The sequence below is a fragment of the Cottoperca gobio genome, chromosome 9 (genome assembly GCF_900634415.1).
Source record: "Cottoperca gobio chromosome 9, fCotGob3.1, whole genome shotgun sequence".
In the NCBI taxonomy this organism is placed as follows: domain Eukaryota; kingdom Metazoa; phylum Chordata; class Actinopteri; order Perciformes; family Bovichtidae; genus Cottoperca; species Cottoperca gobio.
This window is the reverse complement of record NC_041363.1, coordinates 22523677-22546483: the sequence shown is the minus strand read 5'-3', so window position 1 is coordinate 22546483 and position 22807 is coordinate 22523677. Positions and strand designations below refer to the sequence as shown.

At 38.5% G+C, this 22807-nt stretch overlaps 1 protein-coding gene across 3 annotated transcripts in view; it reads left to right on the top strand.

Annotated features, from left to right (window-relative positions):
• adamts3 (ADAM metallopeptidase with thrombospondin type 1 motif, 3) overlaps positions 1-22807 on the top strand; it is a 136271-nt gene that overhangs the window by 13534 nt on the left and 99930 nt on the right. For all 3 annotated transcript variants that reach the window (XM_029439790.1, XM_029439792.1, XM_029439791.1), the window contains one exon: positions 17060-17219. In XM_029439790.1, the coding sequence (XP_029295650.1) occupies positions 17060-17219 (160 nt within the window). The remainder of the gene's footprint in view (positions 1-17059; positions 17220-22807) is intronic.

The window sequence follows — 22807 nt, the reverse complement described above, 5'->3', positions numbered from 1 at the left end:
AATGCAGGACCTTTGCAGTGGATACATTGATACACTGATAGACTGACAGATCGTTTTAAAGGGAGGGAGATGGCTGATTTTTCAGGGAAGTTTAATTTAAATGACCACAACAGCCGAAAAGATGAAAGCTGAATCTATTGATACATTCTGTATATTACAAGTAGAGCTAGACCCATACATTAGCCAGGCTATACCAGCTATTTTCAGCTCATTGCATCATAGATAGTTTACATTACATAGTTTGCCATTATAGAGCTATAAGAAGTAGATCTTTGCGCTGCATGTATCTTCTTTAAAAAACAAAACAAATGTAAGGGTTAAGATCTATGTTAATATTAGGTGTTTTTGTTTTGAATCATTACCACCAGCTGAAATATTGTTATCAGATTTTTTTTTTTATTATTCCGGTATACACTATAATGTTGCCAGATGCACATGGATATGTGTTCTTTCTAATGCCTTCCTGATATATGTGTGGGAAGAAGGGGTGCTGGTGCTTAGTTCAAAGAAAAAGTGTTGATGACAGTGAATTTGCAGCAGCAGCAGACTGTCTGTCTGGTTTTTGAAAGTTCTCATCATCTTAGAAACAGTGCAGCCTTGTGCTGTTCAGAAACGCTGTCAGGCTCTTTGATATTTCATGTGTGACATACAAGACATAGAAGCTGGTAACATCTTTAAAACACAGACTGTCTTTTCAACTTATTCACAGTTTTTATTGGAAATTTGGGCTCCATGAAAGAATTTGCTTCTGTTCACGGGATATAATGACAGTGTTTGATCCTTGAAACACACCTGGTCTGTTATGGAGGCTTTTATTGTGAAAGGACGGTAGTTTTACGAGTACAGTACGTCCATCGTTAACAGTCAGAGGGAGCGACTCAGCTGAAAATGTTTTTTGTTTCTTTTATTAGGTGGATGAAACATACAAGTGCGTCTCTCAAAAAAAAAAAGAAAAAAAAAAGGAAAGAATGTGACTGACCTCGAGATGTTAGAAGTGGGTGCATACTGTATCATTCCCATCCTCCTCCTCCTCCTCCTCCTCCTCCTCCTCCTCCTCCTCTAACTTGACTCTTTAGTTTATGCCTGGCCTCTTTTTGTGTACACTCATGTGCTCACAGGGTTCCCTTGTCACAGAGTTGATGGTTCACATACTGCAGATGTTTTATTGTGGAGGTCTGAAAGGCAAAGAGGGGAAGCTTCTCATGTCTGATGTATTTTTGGATTTAAGCACTCAGGACATACTCTGTGTGTCTGTTTTTCATCTAGGAAGATGTGGGAGGATTTGCGCTATTATAAATTACATTAAAAGTACTGGAGCCCACAGGTCTCAAAAACATTAGCCTTTTTTTATTATTTGTTTCAACCTTCAGAGACAAACATTGAAAAATCTTTAGCCACCAGTGAGCTTGAGTTTTCACATTTAATGCAGGGCTGGTGCTGATTAATTGCGAAACTCATCTCAGTTATGTTGTGTTTTGGAGTTTGAAATGAATTAATATCTGTCCTAAATACCATTTAAGTCATCTGCTTAGCTCTTTGTGTGATTTTAGCCAGGCTAGCGGTGTGGCTCTAGGGAGGGAACCAGGTTTCCAGACTGAAATATCTCAACAACTATTTGATGATGGATTACCATTAAATTTGGCACAGACACTGCTAAACATTAGCATGTTGGTGTTGTTAGCTTGTTAGAGTGCTGACATTTAGCTGTGCTTCACATAGCTGCAAGCAGACTGTTAGTCTTGTTACGTAATGCTTTCGTGCTAATGTTTGCTCGACCTTACGAAATGAGTACTTATAATTAGAATTATTCTAAAATGATTTATGCTATTTGTTTTACGAATCGTTTATATTGAGGCAGATTAAGGCTTTGTTGACTTTATAGATATTAGCTGAGTATCTATCTGACAGGGTTTGGTGGTGTAAAAATGTTCAAACCGGTTTATTATAAAGCCAAACACCGGACAGGTATACCGAATGTTACCACTAGGTGTCCCACTTGACTCAGTGACTTTCTCGTGACTTTCTTTTCCTGCAGTGTTTACACTTTGCATAGTCTGTTTTGATGCGATGATCCAAGATGGCGGCGCGCAAAGATGCAGCGTCCCAGCGCTTTCGTTTAGCTTTCTTTGAGACTAACTCTTCCATGTCTTGTCTCATCACATCAAAAACCACAAGAACTTTCTAGCAACAAACAAACACAACTTGAGCCATGTGCATCAATCCCAACTCTACTGAAATTTGATCTCCTTCATGTTGCTGGCTGCCTCGGTTTGGTGGTAAATTGTAAATGGCCTGTCAGACACTAGCGGCTCTGTTAGCCCGTTTATAAACACACACAATATTATTTTAATCACGTTGTCATATTGCTTATTACTATTGCAATACAAGTTGGACTTGGCGCAATGACACTTGTCAGCACAGGTTGCTGAAGTAGGCTTCTTTTTAATTTTCCAGAACGTGCCATAATGACAAAAGCTGGTTCAGCCGGTTTGCATACAATCTAACCTTTTTAAGCTTGGATCGACCCACCTCTACTATTTGATCCTTTATTCGTTGTCGAACCAGGGTTTTGTGAGATAAGAGATTTGTAAACATGTAGAGATGTTATATCATGGCATCATGGCATTTGTACTAGGGCATCGTGGTAATGTTGCAAAACAATAATTCCTCCCCATTTAATTTTTTTCATGCTGGGGATGAAGAGCTGGAGCTATAATTGTTATGTAGGAAATATGCAGTAATTATCACTCAAGTTGAGATCAGGGACATTAAAATATGAAGTGAAATCACTGAAATCAAATGCATCACTGACATTTACATTTTGATTGGAGCGCTCGTATAGAAATCTGTTTGAATTGCTGCCATATATCTATGTGGCTCGGATTTCAATTGATCTTGATTATGGATAATCAGCTCTGTCACATGTGAGACAAAAAAAATCTGAACTTTGTGCAATTTCAACTGCAGCATAAACAGCATATCAGTGTAACAAAGTACCAGCTTTTATTTCAGCAGGATAAACAAACTGTAAGCTGCCTGGAAATGCCTTAAAGCAACCATGAAATACTGCTTCAGCCTCTCTCATTTGTTTCCATGAAGCAGGACAGCTGGAACAAAAACATTCTCTTATTCTGTGTTGCATGAAGGAGAATTTTCTTCCTTTTTTTTTTTTTTTTTTAAAAAGCAGGCCTTGGCAGACAGGCCAACAGGCCGATCGACTGACAGATACAGACAGACAGAGGCAGAGCTGACCTGAAAACCGCACCGACTGGCTGGATGTCTGACTGTTGATATTAACCTTTACCTCGCCAACTGCTCCGTAAAACTTGGCCACCTCTTAATGTGTGTCATGTTGCATAATCGGCTCTGCCAGCCAAAAGAGTGAGGCAGAGTGTGTGTGAGAGTCATGAGTGTAAACACACTGCAGGCCTGATGGGTAATGCATCAGTCGGAGTATCCTTTCAGAGCTGAATCTTGTTGGGAGGACATTTTAACGGAAACACTCTCCCAACGCTTCGTCAGTCCCTCCTGGCAGTTTTAACGCATCCTCCTCTAACTCCTCCGGCAAGACTTCGCCTCGGAGGAAACGTTTACAACGCTGAGATTCGTGAAGAGTGACAAAATGAGCAAATAAGATATGCTACGTTTTGCTAAGAGCTACGTGTGTTCAGTGGCCTACACTTTTGCCCTTGGAGTCATAAAAGAACATTCTGGACGTGCACAGCTCCTGACTTATCTGGAGCTGCTGTGGAGGCAGAAAAAAAAAAGCAAAGAAAATATCCTATTTGATTAGAAAAAGAAAGTGAGCCAGTTCCTCTTTGCAGTGAACTGTAGTTGGGCACAAGAGTTTTATTCACTAATAGTTCTTAATGTTCCCTGTTGACTCAGCCAAGGCTTGTTGCAGAGGCTTGACCCCAGAGCTGTTTGGGTATATGGTTTGAGGTGCAGGAGGGGAGGCACACCAAGATATGCAAAGCCGAGCTATTTCTTCCAAGTTTTCTCCTCCGCAGCCAAGGCTTCAGTTCACTGTGTACTGCCGGGTCGCTTTTATTCATATTTATGTGTATAAACATTTTTAATTATGAGCTATATAAACTTAAGAGGAGCCCACATTTTCTGTTGTCGTTGCAGACAGACATTGAGAGCCATTCAACGGCGTGAGGTTTTATTTTGAGTTTTCAAGTGTGGACACTTTACCGCCTCCTCAAAGCCGTCTGTAAATGTTTGCTCTGTTTGGTGGAGCAGTACAAAAAGTCAAATGTTTCACTCTTTTCAAAAACTAAATCCGCTTAAAATCGTCTGAGGCTGAACTTCAAACGCAGATATGCGAGAAAATGAAATGTATTGATGGTATGGATAACAGGATTTCATGTTCATTTTCCTAAGAATACTTCTGAAATATTGCAAACTCCTGTTTATTATTGTTAAGCATTCTCAAAAACAGTTTTCTACTCGTCTCCCCTGCAAATCACAAGAAATTAACTTTATGTATTGTATTTTTTCCTCTTAAAGTTCCTTTAAAGGCTGGGGATGAAAATGGCAGGTAACGATGACGAAGGTTTGCTCACATTTTTGAAAGCAAACACACCTTTGAACAACACCGAGGGTGAAAGGTGGCAGTGTCTTGGCTGAATTCAGACCTTTTTTCAACGTTGCAGTACCTCAACTTTATTTTTTTTCCTTTTTTTTTATAAACGAAAGCACGTTCATACCGACCTCCTTAAGAAGTTTAGACTGAAAGAGACTGTTTTTGAAAAACTGGAGCCCTTCAGCTGAATCCCATATGTTTTTTTTGGCAGACGAGTACTGTCTGCTTGGCCGGGGCTGATGTTGGGGATATTAAACTGATGGAATACAGGACTCTTGATCCCTTTTTTGAGGGTTGTGTTTAGGTACCAACTGGCTGAGCCTCTGTCAGACACCTGCCATTGTCTCCTCTGGACAACACTGAATACTGGGTTGCAAAAAATGCGGCGTCAGAAACCCTTCTGCTGTAGAGCCGAAGAAATGGCAGAGAAGGTTTTTGAGAGTGTTTCACAATATGAAAGTGTGTTTTTAATCCCAGTTGTTGCACTGCTTTTTCTTTTTTTTGCACTAAATATGGTATTGTTGCCAAATAATCATTCACATCTTGCAAAATGTCCCTCCCTGAGACATCACTTCTATCTACGGATGTATTTTTCGGATGCTTTTTGTTTGTGAAAAAGATTCCTGGATGACCATTTTGAAGTAGTTTGGATATGGGTGAGGTGATGCGTGAATACTGTCCATGCCGGTCTGTTCAAATTATCATATGCATGTCCACACATCAGTACACCTTAAATTGACCTCGCTGATATTCAGCAGAATAAATTAAATATTTAGTCATTGAAAAACAGACTGTTTGGCGGTTATGCAGATTACTTTTTGAAATACAGCCTTAGATGTGCAATAAATCTGATTTTTACTGCCTTCTAGCAATATGACCTTATCTTTTAAGGGTTCTCTCACTTTGTTTCCATTATCCAATTAATCAATTAGTCCAGTGGTTCCCAATCTTGGTGGTTTGTGACCTTTTAATACAAAGCCATGTTCTTTAGGGGCGTCTGCGGCTCTGTTAGATTAGGTTTAATAGTTTATAAGGCTACAAACTAAATTACATAGCAGGAATAAAAAATGGCACTCTAAAGTAAAACCAAAAGCTTGAATCTGCAACCATGGAGTAATTCTACTTGAGCATGATTTGATCTCCTGGTTTCAGTTCTTCTGAATCTCATTGTTGAGAAGCACGTTCATTATATTTTATCTGCAACGTTCAGTCCTGTGAGCCTTTCCTCTGTCAGGCGGCGCGGCTAACCACTCGCCTGAAACAGTCACGCTGCACTGTTTCTTTATTTATATATAATTACATTATGTTACTCCAGGTAAAATAACCACTCAAGTATGTCCTTCAATAATTCATCCAGCAGTCGCCCATTAAAAATAATCTGTAAGGGATGTTTCTGAAAGAGTTCAGAATCTTATTTAAATCTATTATTTATTTCTTCTCAGGGTGCAAAATGATTGTCCAATGGCCAAACGGCGTGTGAATATTAAAAATGTTCCAGACACTGAATAGATCACTTGTTTTTTTGTGCTGGTGAGTGAAGCAAATCTACCAGCCACAGTTTAGTGCCCTGTTCCTTTATTTGTGTGTCTGTAGCAGCAGCTAACACACAGGTATGATCCGATACATTCAGTATGAATCCAGGGATTATGGTAATGCTACCCTTGAGCTATGGTTGAATAGCATTGGCCTATTAGATATTCATGCTTCATTTATAATTGATTTAATTAAGTATTGTGGGAAATCGTGTCTTGTTGAGCTTACAGCAGTGGTGATGTGTAACAAAGTAAGTTTACTCGAGTACTGTACTTAAGTACAATTTTGAGGTACTTGTACTTTACTTGAGTATTTCCATTTTACACTACTTCTACCTTTCTACATCTCAGAGGCAAACATTGGATTTTTTAATGCACTACATTTATTTTAAAACATTAATTACTACGTACTTTGCAGATTCATAATATTAATACAAATCGTAAATCAACTTATACATTATGATGTATTCTTATATGTTAAGCCACCAGCAGTTTATAAAGTATAATTACACATAGCACCAACTTTAGCACATGAACGCATCAATGATTATAATTCAATAATATAATCACATTATTGTGAAAAGGGCCTGCATAATGAGTTCTTTTCATTTTGGAACTTTATGTATATTTTGATACTAATACTTTTTTTCACTTTTGTAAAGTAAGACTTTGGACTTTTACTTCTAACAGAGTATTTCTAGTATTGATAATTTTACTTAGATAAAATATTTGAATACGTCTTCCACCACTTGCGTGCAGCAGTATCAGCCAGATAAAAAAAAAAAGAAGTAAAAAATAAAATAAATACTTGTATAATGGAAGCAAGGTTACTGTGCCAGTCTGCTGGGGCCGCGGTGATCCACCCATTTATTAGCACGTGTGTAATATTGCTAGCTATGGTTGTCCTATTTTCATAATTCACCATGAAACACTGGTGTGTGTGTGTGTGTGTGTGTGTGTGTGTGTGTGTGTGTGTGTGTGTGTGTGTGTGTGTGTGTGTGTGTGTGTGTGTGTGTGTGTGTGTGTGTGTGTGTGTGTGTGTGTGTGTGCGCGCGCCTCGATAACATTTTGTATCCAGTTATTCATTTTTTTCTAATTATTGGATGCACTACCATTCTAATTTTAGTAGGCGTATTATTGTTTTTCATGCCCTGAGGCTTACACTGAAAATCCTTCCAAATATAGGCAGCCAAGTTGTTCCTGAATGACCAAAAAAACACAATTTAACTCAGATAAGGGGCAGGGCAATGTGTAATTCCTTTGCATGTGTTGAATGTTGGTCGGTCCAACTCTTCGATCCGCTCTGGAATATCTCAACAACTATTGCAATGTTTGCTGTGAAATTTTGTACAGACATTCATGGTCTCCAGAGGATGAATACTAATGACTTTGGTGATCCTGTGACTTTTCCTGTAGCAGCAGCATGAGATAAAAATAACTCTACACACTTAAGGCAGGATACCTCTAAGCCAGGGGTCATTAACAGGCGGACCGCGGTCCGAGTCCGGACCCAGACGCCGACCTATCCGGACCCGGACCTATAATCAATAAATTATTGAGGGATTTTCAATTTTGACGGGGCGCTTCTATTTTAACCGGCGCAGCTTTTTTTGTTTTTACGGCACTGGTTTAGCAGGTTCAGGAAACTCACAGACCAATTACATGCGCGTTAAGCCATCTCACGTGATGCTACTCAGCCAATCAAATCTGTGCATTCCAGGCGGCAAACATTGCGACTCTGAATACAGACGGATGAGAGGCGCGTGACAGACGGGAAGACGAGTTAGCGATACAGGGAGAGAACAATAACTACTCATGGCGCTCTCCAAGAAGAGAAAAGTCAACCGAGCTCTCAACCCAGAATGGACTCATTCATGTTCATCCTTCCCACTGGGAGCACAACACCAGCGTCTCATATACTCAGAGACCGTGGTGCTCATTAAAGTGGTGATGTGAAACGCCACTATGAGACAAAGCACAACGTTTTTGACCAAACAAACCCTCTCAAGTCTGAACTGAGGGCACAGAAAATAAGCACTCAGAGCCCAATGTGATTTTGATTTGTGACAAAATAAAGCAAACAGGCCACCTGTCAGCATCATCAGCCACAGAGAACAGTTTAACCCAGGATGTGCTAGCCTGGGTTAAACTGTTAAACTGTTAAGATGTGTTGAGACTGAATTATTCTAACATTGGTTGAGACTTAAATCAAGATGTGAAACAGTTAAAGAAAAAGGGAAACTCAAGCTGCTGCTACACTTTATTTTTCTAAGATTAAGCACTTTATTTTAAGATGCACAATCTTTCAAAAGCTATTTTATTTATTTTCTCTTTTATTTTTAAATGAAGCTCGAGAAGAACATTATACATATCTACAGTAATATATATATATCTGTATAGTTCAATGTTAAGTGGCAATACATATGGTTCTAAATGTTTTAAAATTGTACTTTCTTTATTAGATTTGACAGTCAGCTGTTTATTACGTGCAGACGTTGCTACAGCTACTAGGCTGCTTCAATATATCACACTAATTCATAACGCAAGTTAGACATTATGATGCTCCGGACCTTTGCTCGTGGAAATGTTCTCTTAACTGGACCTCTTAGAATTTTAGTTGAATACCCCTGCTGTAGACTAATGACTACCGTAATTTCCGGACTATAAGCCGCGACTTTTTCCCCATTTTGCGACCCTGCGGCTTATATAACGGTGCGGCTTATCTATGGATTTTTACAGCTAACGGCCACTAGGGGAATTCCTAAATCTATGGATTTTACAGGTTACAGTCCACCGGATGCCGGGAAAGAGCGCGCAAAAGTAGCGAGTGGTACGAGAGACAGACGGACATTACGAGAGCGAGGCAGTGTGTGAGACACCCTCATTATGGAAAAATTTTTTCGAGGAGTCTTATTTTGTTAAATATGCTTTTATGTTGATACTCCTGAAACCGGCACTTTCTGGGGGTTCGCGCCACTTTTTCGGGAGACGGAAAGAAGGATACGCTGAAGAGAGGGGTGCATGTCCAAAAACCCCGACTGTGGAGTTACCGTATGATGATGACTTCCATGTGTTTTTTCTGTTTCAACGGTAATTTATGGACAAATTAAGGAAAACACCAACGGTCAGAGACAATAAATGCTGATTGAACAGGCAGAAGTTCTCCATCGTTATTTCCTGGTTCTACACAACACAACGCAGAGTCGATCGTGGTGTCAGCTACAGACCGGCTACATACACATCAGTCAATTTAGCATCTGCGGCTTATAGCCCAGTGCGGCTTATATATGTACAAATTAGTCAATTTAGCGTCTGCGGCTTATAGTCAGGTGCGGCTTATAGTCCGAAAATTACGGTAATTTGCTGTGAGCTTGTTCGACGTTACAGACAGATCAGACTGAAAACAGCACTTTTATTTAAAAACATAAGGGGCCATGTTCTGACCATCTGCATGTTCCTTCAGGTACCAGAAAGACTAAGCTTGGAATAGATCCAGTTTGATGGCGATTTTCGATACTACGGTAAAACAAAAACAAAACAATAAATCCCATGTACTTCAACATAAACTCCTTAAATACCGTTTGCATTCTGGTTTTTGTAAGGAAGTTAAACAAGTCATAATTCCCACTCTAATATCAATTACTGTGAAAGAATTCTCCTTCAAAAAACTGTATTCAAGTTTCTCGCCAAAAACTGAATTTTACAAGATTGTATTTCAACAAATCATGATGACTGTATAATTTACTTTCGTCCAATACTAATATTTACTGAATAGAGCATGAACGCATCATAATGTAAATCAATGACACCTCACACGAACAGCCAGCAGCTAATGTTAACTAGCTCTCCTGCCATTTTCAACACAGATTGATTGTTCACAATGTAGCCTTATCAGGGAAAAAATAGGGTGAACATTTCGATAGCGAGTTTACGACATCCCAACCACACTTTCCATCATCCCCGCCATTAGTCTTAACTTCGACGGTACCCATGTTGTGTTACATTACAGAGAAAGTTGTGTTTTTTTGCTGGAGCATCTGTATTGGCGCCCCCATTGCCCCAACGCAGTTGTCTAATTTAAACGAACACAGCCTTAAAATTGTCATCACTAAAGACTCTCGGGTTTCCAGGGAGATCTACAAAGCATACTGACGTGCTAAATGTTTAGTCCTTTAGCTAAGAACATATACTTTCCTCTGGTGCCACCCTCGGGCCATATTTATTTTTCAAGTGGTAATGATCTACGGGTAATACAGTTGCCTCGCCCCTTTTTTAACCATTAGAGAAAAAGAAAGTGTGACTGTGGACTTTTAGTCACGTGAGCATGTGTGAGTTTCCCCCGCCACCTTTTAAGTTGTGCGTTGAGGAAGCATGAAAAGAGATGGTGTTACTGTAATGTCGTTGATAGATTTGTGTTTGATTTGATTGATTTGTATTGTAGCTTTTTTAACTAGGCTTTATAAGATGTGGTGAAACACAGCATCGGAAACCTTTCTTAACATGAACGTAGAAGAGAGCAATGAATACATTCGGTTTACAGAGGCACTTGAAGTGAATATTATCTCCACAGTTTAATACCTTGAGCTTCACCTGAATGCATAAGTAGTTTTCGCTCATCCAGGCCTGGAAGAAGATAACATTTGCATTAAGTTGAAGTTTGTTTCTTGCCTGCGTGTTTGAGATTTTTGATCAGAAAGAAGAAAGACTGTAATGCCTATTTTTATTTCTGTGCTTCAAGGATAGATGCAGAATTAAATTCAGGATGGCTGTATCCAATTGCTTATGTCTAAATTCATTTAAAGTGGTGAGAGCTCAGCACTTCTTTTGGGGGACGCAGATCACTGAAACCCCTTGCTCATTGAGACGGGGGAGGATTTCTGCTTAGACACAGTGAGCATGTTTCTGCTAGATATTCTCGTAATGAGCTCTTCTCTTTTCAATACATTGTTTTTTCATTATAAAAATGTTCAAACCAATGGTATCAACCAGTATTGACTGAATTGATTAGATATTTGCTGTACTGGCCCAGTTTACATCCCATGAGTTGCATATAAACCCTTTTTTCTTTTTTTACGGCATCACGTGAAAGTACAGAGTGTTTTAGTTGCTGTTTTACACAAATAAAGATCTTTGATATCTAAACAATCTCCAGCTGTGTTTCATGCTTCAGAGCAGCTTTTTATAAATTTTAAATGGCAGCTCTGCGTCTCGTTACGTACATTCGCACATGACGTCGGTTTTTTAAATTGGACTCCTCACAATCGTTGCCTCTGCCATGTGTTAACAAGAATGTGGCATTTTCAGCTCCTCAGATATTTCATAAAATATTCAGAATTAAACAGCGCCACTGGACAGCATCACAACCTTTTTCCAATTATCAGTCAATTATTCAGATTGTTTGCTCAGCCTCAGAATCCCCCCTTCCATCACCCGAAGAGACGCTTTTAATAGGTCTGCACCCTCGTGTATGATGCGTCTGAGAGCACAGATTCAGATCTGGTCTCTGCTGTGCCTCTAGATTTATTCTGAAAGTAATGTTTCATCTTAACTGATCTTAAATTGAAGCGTGACCTGTTCTCGATCGAGACGTTCAACAATTCTTCTTTATTGCATACAGGGAATCTGTGAATATGCTATGTTGAATTCATTTCAGTTTAATTTAAATATGCCTCTGGTGCCAACATGCCACTCTTGAGGTGAATTTGTTTAGCTGCGAGTGAATCAAGGTGGGAGATGAGCTCGGAGTAAATAAAGGAAAAGATGGGTGTGGTTATGTGTGTAATGCCAGGAATATTTCAGGCTGGATAATCCGCGGACCTAGTCTCCCAATGCAAGTAAATGTGAAGAACTGGTAATTGGTGCATTGCTAAGCAAACTGCATTTCAGCCTGACAACATATGCTGACGTATACAATGTTTTTTAATCTGCGAGCAATGCCTGCACGTGTAAGATAAATGCAGACAATAAGACGAGCAGAAAATCCCTGATGCAAATATGTTCATGTTAACAGCAACAAGAAAAATGTGGAATTTACTATTTTCCCTCACATAAACCTTTTCAATATTAAGTTTGGTTTATATTATATTATGATATTGTCTGTTATATGAGCTTCAAAGCTTCATTCACAGCGTTGAAATTTGAATCCTGAATCCAATGCTGCGCAGATGTTTTCTTTCTTTATTTTTTGCATGTCTATTCATTCTGTTTAAACACATTATGCTCCACTAATATTATTTGTATATTATTTGTAGAATTTAAATCCAGTACTTTCTGTGTAGGATTGTTTCCGCCTAGTGTGATTCAAATATTTTCAATAAGTCCTGAGTGTTTTGATGTTCAAAATAATAATAATTATAAGTAACTATTTATAAAATTTCCAACATGTTTTTATCCAATCAAATATTCTGCTTCTATTGGTATATTAGAATCCAAATGTATTTTGCATCTCTTTCAGACACCACTGTTTTCACATCCCTCTGCGGGAGATGTTGTCTTTATCAAGAGTCAAAGATCACTGGAGCTCTCTTATTCTGTATTCATCAGATCTATTCATGTTGTGATCATCTCTAGCTGTAACCAAAGCTGTCAAATCCAGATGTAATTTGAATATGAACAGAATGTCCCGCTGTTACCTCTAGGATTCAGATTTTATTTCAGTATGTGTATACATATACACACATACATACGTATACATATATATATATATATATATATATATATATATATATATATATATATATATATATATATATATATATATATATATATATATCTCCTCTCCGCTGTGAGTTTCCTGGCAACCTATGAGATACATTCAAGGCTTTCTTGTGATAACGTATGGTTGTCATTAGGTATGCTAATTCTTTTTCTGAGCATTAGTTGTTAACCGAAAAGATTAGTGCAAGGGTAATGCTGTGGTTGAGGTGCCTGACAAGCGACCCAGCTGCAACGATAACCGATGCACAAAATAGGTTAAATCCATCATTTACAGCCAGCTGCAGTTCATGTGCAAAACTGGCAACACAGTTCACTTACAGTACATCTTAAAGTTTTTAAAAAAGTATCCGATTAGGAAAGCAGCCTATGTCAGTGTTTCCGCAGGTGACATTATTGTCGGCGTAACGTTGCTGTTAGCTACTGTCCGGTCGGGAGAGAGAACGTGTGTCGACAGTGAGTTTGAAGTTAGCAGGAACGTTATCTGTGAATGTAGCACTGCAGTTTGTGTTCAGTTCTTTTATCGGGGAATAAATGCCTCCACTCTTCGACCCAAGCAAAGCTCTGTGTCTTGCTTGCCACCTGCCGATTAAAGTGAAGGGGTTTAGAAGCTAAGGTGGGCTGACCTTTTAAGGTGGACCAGCTAAAGTGACAACCAGCTCCTCTGCTCAGCTTTGCTTTTTAAATGTTTAACATTTATTTTAACTGTTTAAAGGCCCTGTCACACATATCCGTATGACAGAAACGTATGCCAACGCATACGAAATATCGGCAATAGGTTGATATAAATTAAGGGTAAGTTGTGATCGTTTGAAGGACGCAGACGTTACGCCGAAACACGCCAGACATACGGCCCTGTCACACAGCTCCGTATGGCAGAAACCTATGCCGGCTGGTCCAAATACGTCCAACTTTTCCACAGCAGTGTTGTAGTTGATGCATACATAATGAATACATAACAAATTATTATACGTATGTCAAACATTGATAGCGTATCACCTACCTATTTAAAACGTATCAGAGCGTCTGGACAACGGAGCTGGAAAAGTGCCATCTGGTTCACGTCATGCTGATGCTGGAGAACGACTAGAATGCTGAACGCTAGCTGTACTGTAGAAACACGTTTAATAAGTTACCCCGTCGTCAGGCATCATCTTAACATAGGGTAGGAATAGGGTATCCACTCTTTATCAATACATTGGCTGTAGGATTCACCGTCAGCCGACTGTAGCCTATATCTAATGTTACCGCTAACGTAGTCACGTAGGTATTCACGTACTGTATTTACGTAGGTAAATATTCACATGCGTATTCCGTATTCACGTATGTCTAACATCACGTAACGTCTGCATAATCTTATGAAGACACACGTCGGGTACATCTGGTTATTTTGAACATGCTCAAAACATCAGCGTTCAACAACGCACCCCAGCGTAACACAGTGAGCTCCTAACGAATACTACTTATACCTTACCTTATATCAACGTAAACCAGCGTGTTGCCGATATTTTGTATACGCCATATTTTTGTATATCTTATGCATTCGTTGGGCAGTCGTCTGATACATTTTGTATTATTAAGTGATGCGCTATCAACAGGTTAGACATGCGTTTCTGCCATACGGATATGTGTGACAGGGCCTTAACTGATAGAATCAAAATTCTAATTGCCGCCAAAGTTAATTATTAAGTTATCAGAGAAACCTGTTCTGTTAGTCTGATTGTGAGTGGAGCTGTATAAATATATAAATGTTTGTTGAAAAGTCAACAAGATGAGTTTTAAAGTGTGTATCCAGCAACTCATCTTATTATTTGTTGTTAAAAGAAGTTTGACAAGGTAAATTAATACATTATTAAATCATTTTAGTCCTAGCCGATAAAGAGAGATGAATGTTCAACCTATTCAATTCATTTAATGCAATTAGCAACAGGTGGCAGCTCAAATAATTCAGTTTTAATGCGACATATGTCGGCATCATAACCTTGTTAGAATACTTTGGAGTAAACCGGGTTGTGTTGGCAGAAGAAACCTGACCAGAATTATGGCCACATTGTGAGGTCACTGTGTGGCAGTAAACAGTACCATTTGTTTGGGAATGTCTTTCCCCCGTTAATTCACGGGTAAGAGGTCATTAAGATGCCGAAGCTTTTAAATTTAATTTCACTGGCAGGCTGTTCATCTATGTGCAGCACACCTCGGGACATGAATATTCTGTTAATGTGTTCAAAGTCACACGCGAACTTGAGTAAGAAGTTAAATTGGAGTCCAGCCAGTGGTGCGTGTAAACAGGAGGAGAGACGGGGAGTGCTCGGTTGATCGTGGACTATGTTAGTTTGAGTTCAGTTGGTTGCAAAGCACCATATATGCAAAGCACCATATATGCAGTCATATATACAGTCATATATACAGTTCAACGTTCAGTGTTAGGGCAGAGGCCAGATCGAGGTAAAGCCTGCGAGTTGCAGCAGTGCAGGCTGCACAGACCGACCCGCTGAACGAGAGCTGGAAAAAATTCCTCTGGAGCTCTGTGAGAGGTGGCTCTGTCTGCACACAGGTGCACAGTAGCAGCATTTCTTTTCTGCCAAGGCAACCCGCTCTCTAAAGGATGAACGCTGCCGTTAAAAATGAATTAATTTGTGTTCCTCTTGTCTCACTTGATGCCGCTGGCGTTTGCAGCAAAGCGACAAGTGTGTTGAGTGCCGCTCAGCCTAGATTTGACATTTATATCCTAGAACAAGAATGAAAACATCACACAAGGCTGAGGCTTTAATAGCATTTTGACTTTATTAGCATTTATAACAGTTCCTAGGGCACATTTTTGATATTTGTGATGACCAAATGCACTCATTACAAAAACAATGGCTATAATGGTTTTGCAAAATGCAGTGCAAGGTCACTTATCATGCTAACACGTGTTTTTTAATGCAGCATTACCCAGCCTTTCACACGTGTGACACCTGCTTCGGCACATCACTTGGTTTTGATGAGCTGTACATTCAGTTTGTTTGTACATCATAGTTTTAGCCAGACAGTGTGACCCTTTTAATATATCTGCTCCAAACTAGGGGCATGACTGGCGTCTTATTGCAGGTAATCTGAGGGCGGCAGGTAGCGATCACAAAGCAATTTTGTTCCAATGTGTCACTAATGATGTGCAGCTTTCTGATCAGCACCTGCAGCTGTCCGGTAACCAGCTGATAATTGCAAACAGATTGTAAGTTGCAGGTAAGGAATCAAAACAACATGAAACGATTGTCACACGGAAACACCCAAATACATTTAAGGAGGCAATTAGTACTTAGAAACATTCTGTCTTGAATAAATTAATAAATAATAAATTAGCACTTCTGTCTTTTCATTGTCATCTATTTTATGAATGTGTTTGTACATCTGAACTAGGACTTTGTTAGGGAGGATACTATGGTGTCTGTACACATCAGTCAAGATCAGAAACGTATAAGAAGTGGACGTAATCACCGTGACGTCACCCTTTGGTTAGTGGACTACAGTTTTGAAGCCTCAAGTTTGGCTTTTTGGCCGTCGCAGTCTTGTTTTTTTGGAACCAGAAGCTACACGAGAGGGTGGAGCAAAGTACAACTGAACACTGAACAAGACATTTTTAGGCAACCAAAATATCACCATTAGTTGTAAGACAAAAACACGGACACCCAAACCGGACAAAACCATGGTCGCAACTTGTCAATCACAAGGTAGCCTTGCCTTAAAAGCATACGCTGCTTTATCATCTTATTTTACTCTATATGGGACCATCATTTACAAAATGAACATCATGCTCTATTGAAGAAGAATTGTAACCTTTTATTAACTTTTATTTCGACCATACACTCATTAGTAAGTGTTCACTCGGCTAATAAATTAAGTGAGAAGGAGGCATATTTTCTCATAGACTTCTATATAATTGGACTTTTTACAACCAGTAGAGTCGTCCCCTGCTGGCTATTAGAAAGAATGCAGATTTAAAGTACTTCACATTGGCTTCACTTTTCAGGCCCAAAAGGTTGCCGCTTGGTCAAGACAAATATAGGAAATGTATTTATTTTTCATATATTTATTGGTGACCCTATTAGCATAACTGTTGGTACTTAACAGATCATTGTAAGACATTAAAAGTTTCCAGAACTGTCCATATTTCGCACTCTGTCCACAGGCTGTATAAGTAGAGTGGTTCCACACACTCAATCACTGGCCTCGTGTTGTGTTGCAGGCTGGGATGATCCGCACCGACTCAGACGAGTACTTCATCGAGCCGCTGGAAAGAGGCACTCAGGAGCTGGAGGACCAGGGCCGGGTCCATGTCGTTTACCGCAGGTCGGCTCTGTTGCAGGCCCCCTCCTCCGACATCTCTGAGGACTACCAGCTACATGGTAGGACTGCATAACTTTAAAAGAGAGTTTTTATTAATCTGTGATCGTTATGGAAAACATTAACTGACACTACCTAACTCTCAACCACATCTCATGGTCCTTATCAACGAATACAATTGATTCGTCGTTCCACTCTTGAAAACTGACCCGGTTATATTTGACAATAAAGAGTGAGATGCAGTTAAAACCTCAGAAAAAGTCGGCGAGTCAAAGAAATGCTGCAACCCAAAATACTGCTTTTACCACTACTGCTGCTATTGCTATTACTGTGATTATTTATGCTAACAGCTGTCCCTGCTTGCCCTAAATACCCAGCCTGCCCTCTATTTACATCAAACAAATGTCACTGTTGCTGCTGATGGAAACCTGTGAAGGAGATCTGTGGCCAGGAAAGACTTCTTCCTGTGAATCACTTTGTGTTCAGGAACAACAAGCACTAGCTCCCATGAGTCACTCTTTATGTTTTGATCAATCAGCTATAAGGATTCCTGAGCATGGAAACGTATTCTTTTATTTTATTGTTTATTTTTGCAGGGACAGTGCCCGTATAAAAGTAATTGCACCAGTTAGCTAGAAGCTAATTTACATCTGTTGCCCCTGGCCAGGTAGACAAAATAAACAACCACATAACAGCAAATACACTACGTAAAACAACACAAAACATAAATGTTTGAGATAATGAATAGAATCATCATATTGTGGTGTAAACAGAGCTGAAATACTGGTTTTGAGTCAGACAGGCCGTATCACCATGTGCATGTATGCTGCCTTAATGAATGGGTAGCATGATGCTTGTATTAATATCTGAATCAGAATCAGAAATCCTTTATTAGTCCCACGACGGGGAAATTTACCTTGTTACAGCAAAATAACAAGAAAGTAAAGTGGCGAGTACACAATTAAATAGAATAAAATACAGTAACAATAGTATAAGTACAGAGTCAGTAGTATAAAAGTTGTAAGAGTGAATATTGCACATGGCAGAGATAGTGGTGGAATAGACTGTCCTTGGTGTGGTGGTCTACCAGGGGCCGTGGTGATTGTATATATCTGAACTTTGTTGACATTTTCTACATTAAAAGCCAGTAAAGAGAGTGGCATAATGGCACCATCAATAGTATCCCAAATGAGCTATTAGCAGTTCCTGTTTGCATTGTACCCATAGATGCAAAACAACTATAACTGGATTACTTTGGTATTCAAGACAACTTTAAAAAGGTGACGATTCTCAGGCAACTTCTGCAGTTGCAGATTTATTGACTTTAATTTCGTCACACTGAATCTTAAGATATGTGCATCATGTCTGTGAGTTATGACTCTGAGAAGGAGTTTTGACTCTAATTCACCCCAAGCTGTGTTTTTGCCTCATGCTTCTCCCTCCGTGCCTCCCCTTACCATGTCTATTACATACCACAACCTATAGTTTCTAGGTGGTTAAAATGCTAAATGAATTAAAGTACCCCAAGGACCGTGAATATTTAATTCCCCACCTTCCTCCTGTGATGGTAATTCTGTTGGAATGGTGCTTAAATTGTCCAGGTGATGTGGGACTAACCCTAACCTCCTTTCATAAAATGTGCCTCAAATTGCTAATAAACCTCAGAGCTTTTCCGAATTTCAGATCCTTTATTTACCCCAAAATTTCAGACTATTTATTGAGTAATTAAAATATTTCTCAAAAGTGTTTGTTTATTGATATATTTTACACAATTTATTCATATGATAATTTATTTCATAATGTCTTTTTAAGTGAATAGATATTGAACACTTGGGCGTTCCATACATACACAGTATTCCTTCGTCAAGTAATTATTTCACATGTGGAAACACTTAATTTAAAAAACAAGAGACAACATAAATCCAATAAGGATTAAAAAGCAAAATCATCCTGGAAATAAACACAAAAACACGGACACAAGTAGCAAGCGACAATCGAGTGCTCTGAGAAGGCTTTTGCTTTTGAACCATTGATGGAAAACAAGATTCTGTAAGAAGCTGCACAGATTTTCATGAATCACAGGAGGCTGTGAATGGCAACACATGATTTTAACAGCCACTGTTAATCAGGATACTGTGATGTAGAGAGGCTTTCCACCCCCTTACATAACAGACAGGGGATCAGCCATCTAGTCTGAACGTATGTTCACATCCTCACATGACGCAACAGAATGAACACGTTTTATCTTATTCCTTCATGCTTTTACTCTGTTTAGAGAAAGACGGACTCCCCGCTGTTCTTTTTCTCTAATGGCTGACAGGACACCACAGAGCAGCCAGGCGCGATAAATATGTGGTGGACACTGATGAACGTCATGCTCATGTACTGATGTCACTCGTATTTACTTTTACTTTTACAATGTAGTCTCATTTCATGTCCTGTGAGTAAAGAAATGTGAGGTAATACTTCTCTGCTGTCGGGCCTCTGAGCAAGACACATCTGCCTTTGACTACTAAAAGGTTTTGATAAACACTTTTTTTACAGACTTTATCTTCAGTAATGATAATTTACTGTAGACTTGGCAGCCGATGGTATACAGCCTTTGATATTGCTGCATGTAATGTGAACTTACACAGTGCAAGGCAGTGTTAGATTGTTAGAGTGTTAGGATTCCCCTGATCTCACTTGTGTGTGTGGTTAAGGCGCTGTGTTTGTTTCAGCACCTCTTATGTCCTGTTGAGGCCCGAGAGCAAGATTAGAGCAGCTGGTGGGTATGAAATTAAAGAAGGAAACTGTGCCTCAGCATCAAATTGGCTTCCCAGCTGGCGAGATAAGAGTTTTACTCCGAGAATAACAAGTTTGTTTTCCTCTTAACTTACAACAATTGTACTCAGAAAGACACAAGATGGTCAAAAGGCTGTAGACACCAAGTATGTGATCTGTTATGTAATATTCAAACCTCAAACTAACGTGATTTAAATACCACCATAAAAGTTGTTTGCATGTATGGTTGGATATCATCTCTGTCTCTGCTTTAAGGATAATCTTAACCATTGGATGTGAATTCCCAGTTGATGCTGTTACTGGTTCTGGTCTGATGATCACAAATGGCTGATACTCCCGGTGCTCTTTCTCTTGTCCAGGTGTCCTTGGTGTATCATCAATGTAGTGTTCAACAAAGCGGTTGCAATAAGATAACAAAGTCGTCCTCTTCCAGTCGTGCCAGAGAAAAAGTTAGTGTTTTAATTTATTTTAAAAACACACGTGATTACTCGACATCACGTGTGTTTCCCATCAGATTTTTTAACCTGGCTGCAGGGATTTTCTCCCAAGAGCAAGAGCATCCGTGAGGTTTGACACTGAACATTTCTTATTGTTGAAAAAAACACTGTTAAAGTGTTGAAACAGGAGAGGGCCTTCCTCAAAATGTTATCATTGCGTTGCAGGGACCAGCTAACACATGGAAGGTCATTATTTTTATTCGGAAAAAAAGCAAGGCAACGTCATCCGACAAAGTGCTGCGTTGGACAATCAAATATGTGAAAGCACACATTCTTGTGGATTTTCACAGCAGTGGATGCAATTTTTTGTTATTAATTACGTTTTAAAACCATTCCTCATAGGTGCCATCTCAAGGTCCACTAGTGAACTGGAGCTTTCAATTGTATCACATGATCTTCATCAGCAGGTGGAGTCCAGTTGTCATAGAATTGTCGATGAGGACTTTTCTCGACAATTCTATGACAACCAGTTGTCTAAATGTTGGTTTAGAAATTGGGATCGGAAGATTGAGTTTGGAGACGGCAGTTTCAACTGCTGTTTTCAATGTCAAAAACAAACTTTAATTTCATTTTAGAATATCTTGAATTGTGGTGGAGTGGAGATGGAAAACTGGCCCTTCTGGATCAACTTTTCCTGGTTAATCGTTGTACCTCATACAACAAACTAACAAATCACTCACTGTTGGTGTTCCAGTTCATCCCACAGGTGTGTATGGGGTCAAGGTCAGGGCTCTGTGGAGGTTTTGGGGTCGGGGGTCATATTCATGTTGAAAGGGCCTACAAGACTGTAGAATGGGTGGATGTCCACATACTTTCGGCCACATAGTGTACTTTTCAGCATAGCTTTTGATTAGAGTTGACTTTCGCTTCCAGCGTCGGGTGAGGGAGGGAACTTTTGTTAAGGTCACCTTGACTGTGGGAATTGTGCCTGTTGCAGCCTCGCCTATAACACAAGATCATCCCACCGTTTGTGGAACAAGATTCTGAATAAATAATTCTCAACGTCTTTGCTTAATTTCTCAGTTTTAACAATTCAGTTCATAGAAACTGGATTCTGCTGACACTCCTGCAAGTAAAACAGCCGTGAGCATTTTCTGTTTTCCTGTAAAACAAATTTCTGTGATATGAGATGCCAAAGAAAGCAAACACAAGTGAGAGGATTACACATGGAAAAGTGCTAATAATCAGCCAGCACATTGTTTCTTGACAGAGCCCCACTGGATCAACAGTTTGATTCTTGAAGGGGTTTTCATCCGAAAAGCACTCTAAAGGTTTACCATAAAACCTTCTCATGCATCTTTTTATTTTATCTATATCTACGTATATATATGAAAAATAGAAGAAGTATGTTGTTGCAAAAAAGTGATATTAATTAATGTTGTCTCTCCTATTGTGTTTTTCTTACGGATGTTTTATATAATCGTGTTTTTTTACATTTAAACAAGATCCACTTGATTACTAAAAAAACCCTTCCAATTATGATACTTCTCAGGCAAGTGGATTTAAGGATATAAACAAACTTGTTGTGGTGAGATGGGTTGCACAACCAAAAGAAACTAGTGTTTGTAGATTAATCGCAAAATTAAATAACATTGCAGACTTTCTGATTCTGAGATATGTATATATGTATATATATGTGTATATATGTATGTATATGTATATATATGTATGTATGTGTATGTATTGTATATATGTATGTATATATTGTTATGTATATATTATATATATATATTAATGTGTATGTATATTATATATATATATAGTGTATGGTATGATATATATATATATATAATATAGTATGTTGTATATATAGTATTATATATGTATTATTATATATATATATATATATTATTATCTATATATATATATATATATATATATATATATATGTGTAGATATGTATATATATATATAATATATATATATATATATAATATATATATATGATGTTTTATATTATATTATATATATTATATTGTTTATATATATATTATATATATATATAGTATATATGTTTGGTATATCTATATTATATATATATTCATATATATTATATATAACTATGTATATAATGTTATTATATATATATATATATATATATATATATATATTATATGTATAATATTATATAGATGGTATGTATTGATTATATCTTAATATATATATATATATGTATATATATATGTATATATATATGTATATATATATATATGTATGTATGTATATATTATGTATGATATATAATGTATGTATTTATAATATGAGAGGGATGGAGGGGAGAGGAGAGAGGGAGAGAGAGAGAGGGAGAGAGAGAAGAGAGAGGGAGAGGGGAGGGGGGAGAGAGAGAGAGGGAGGGGGGGGGAGGAGGA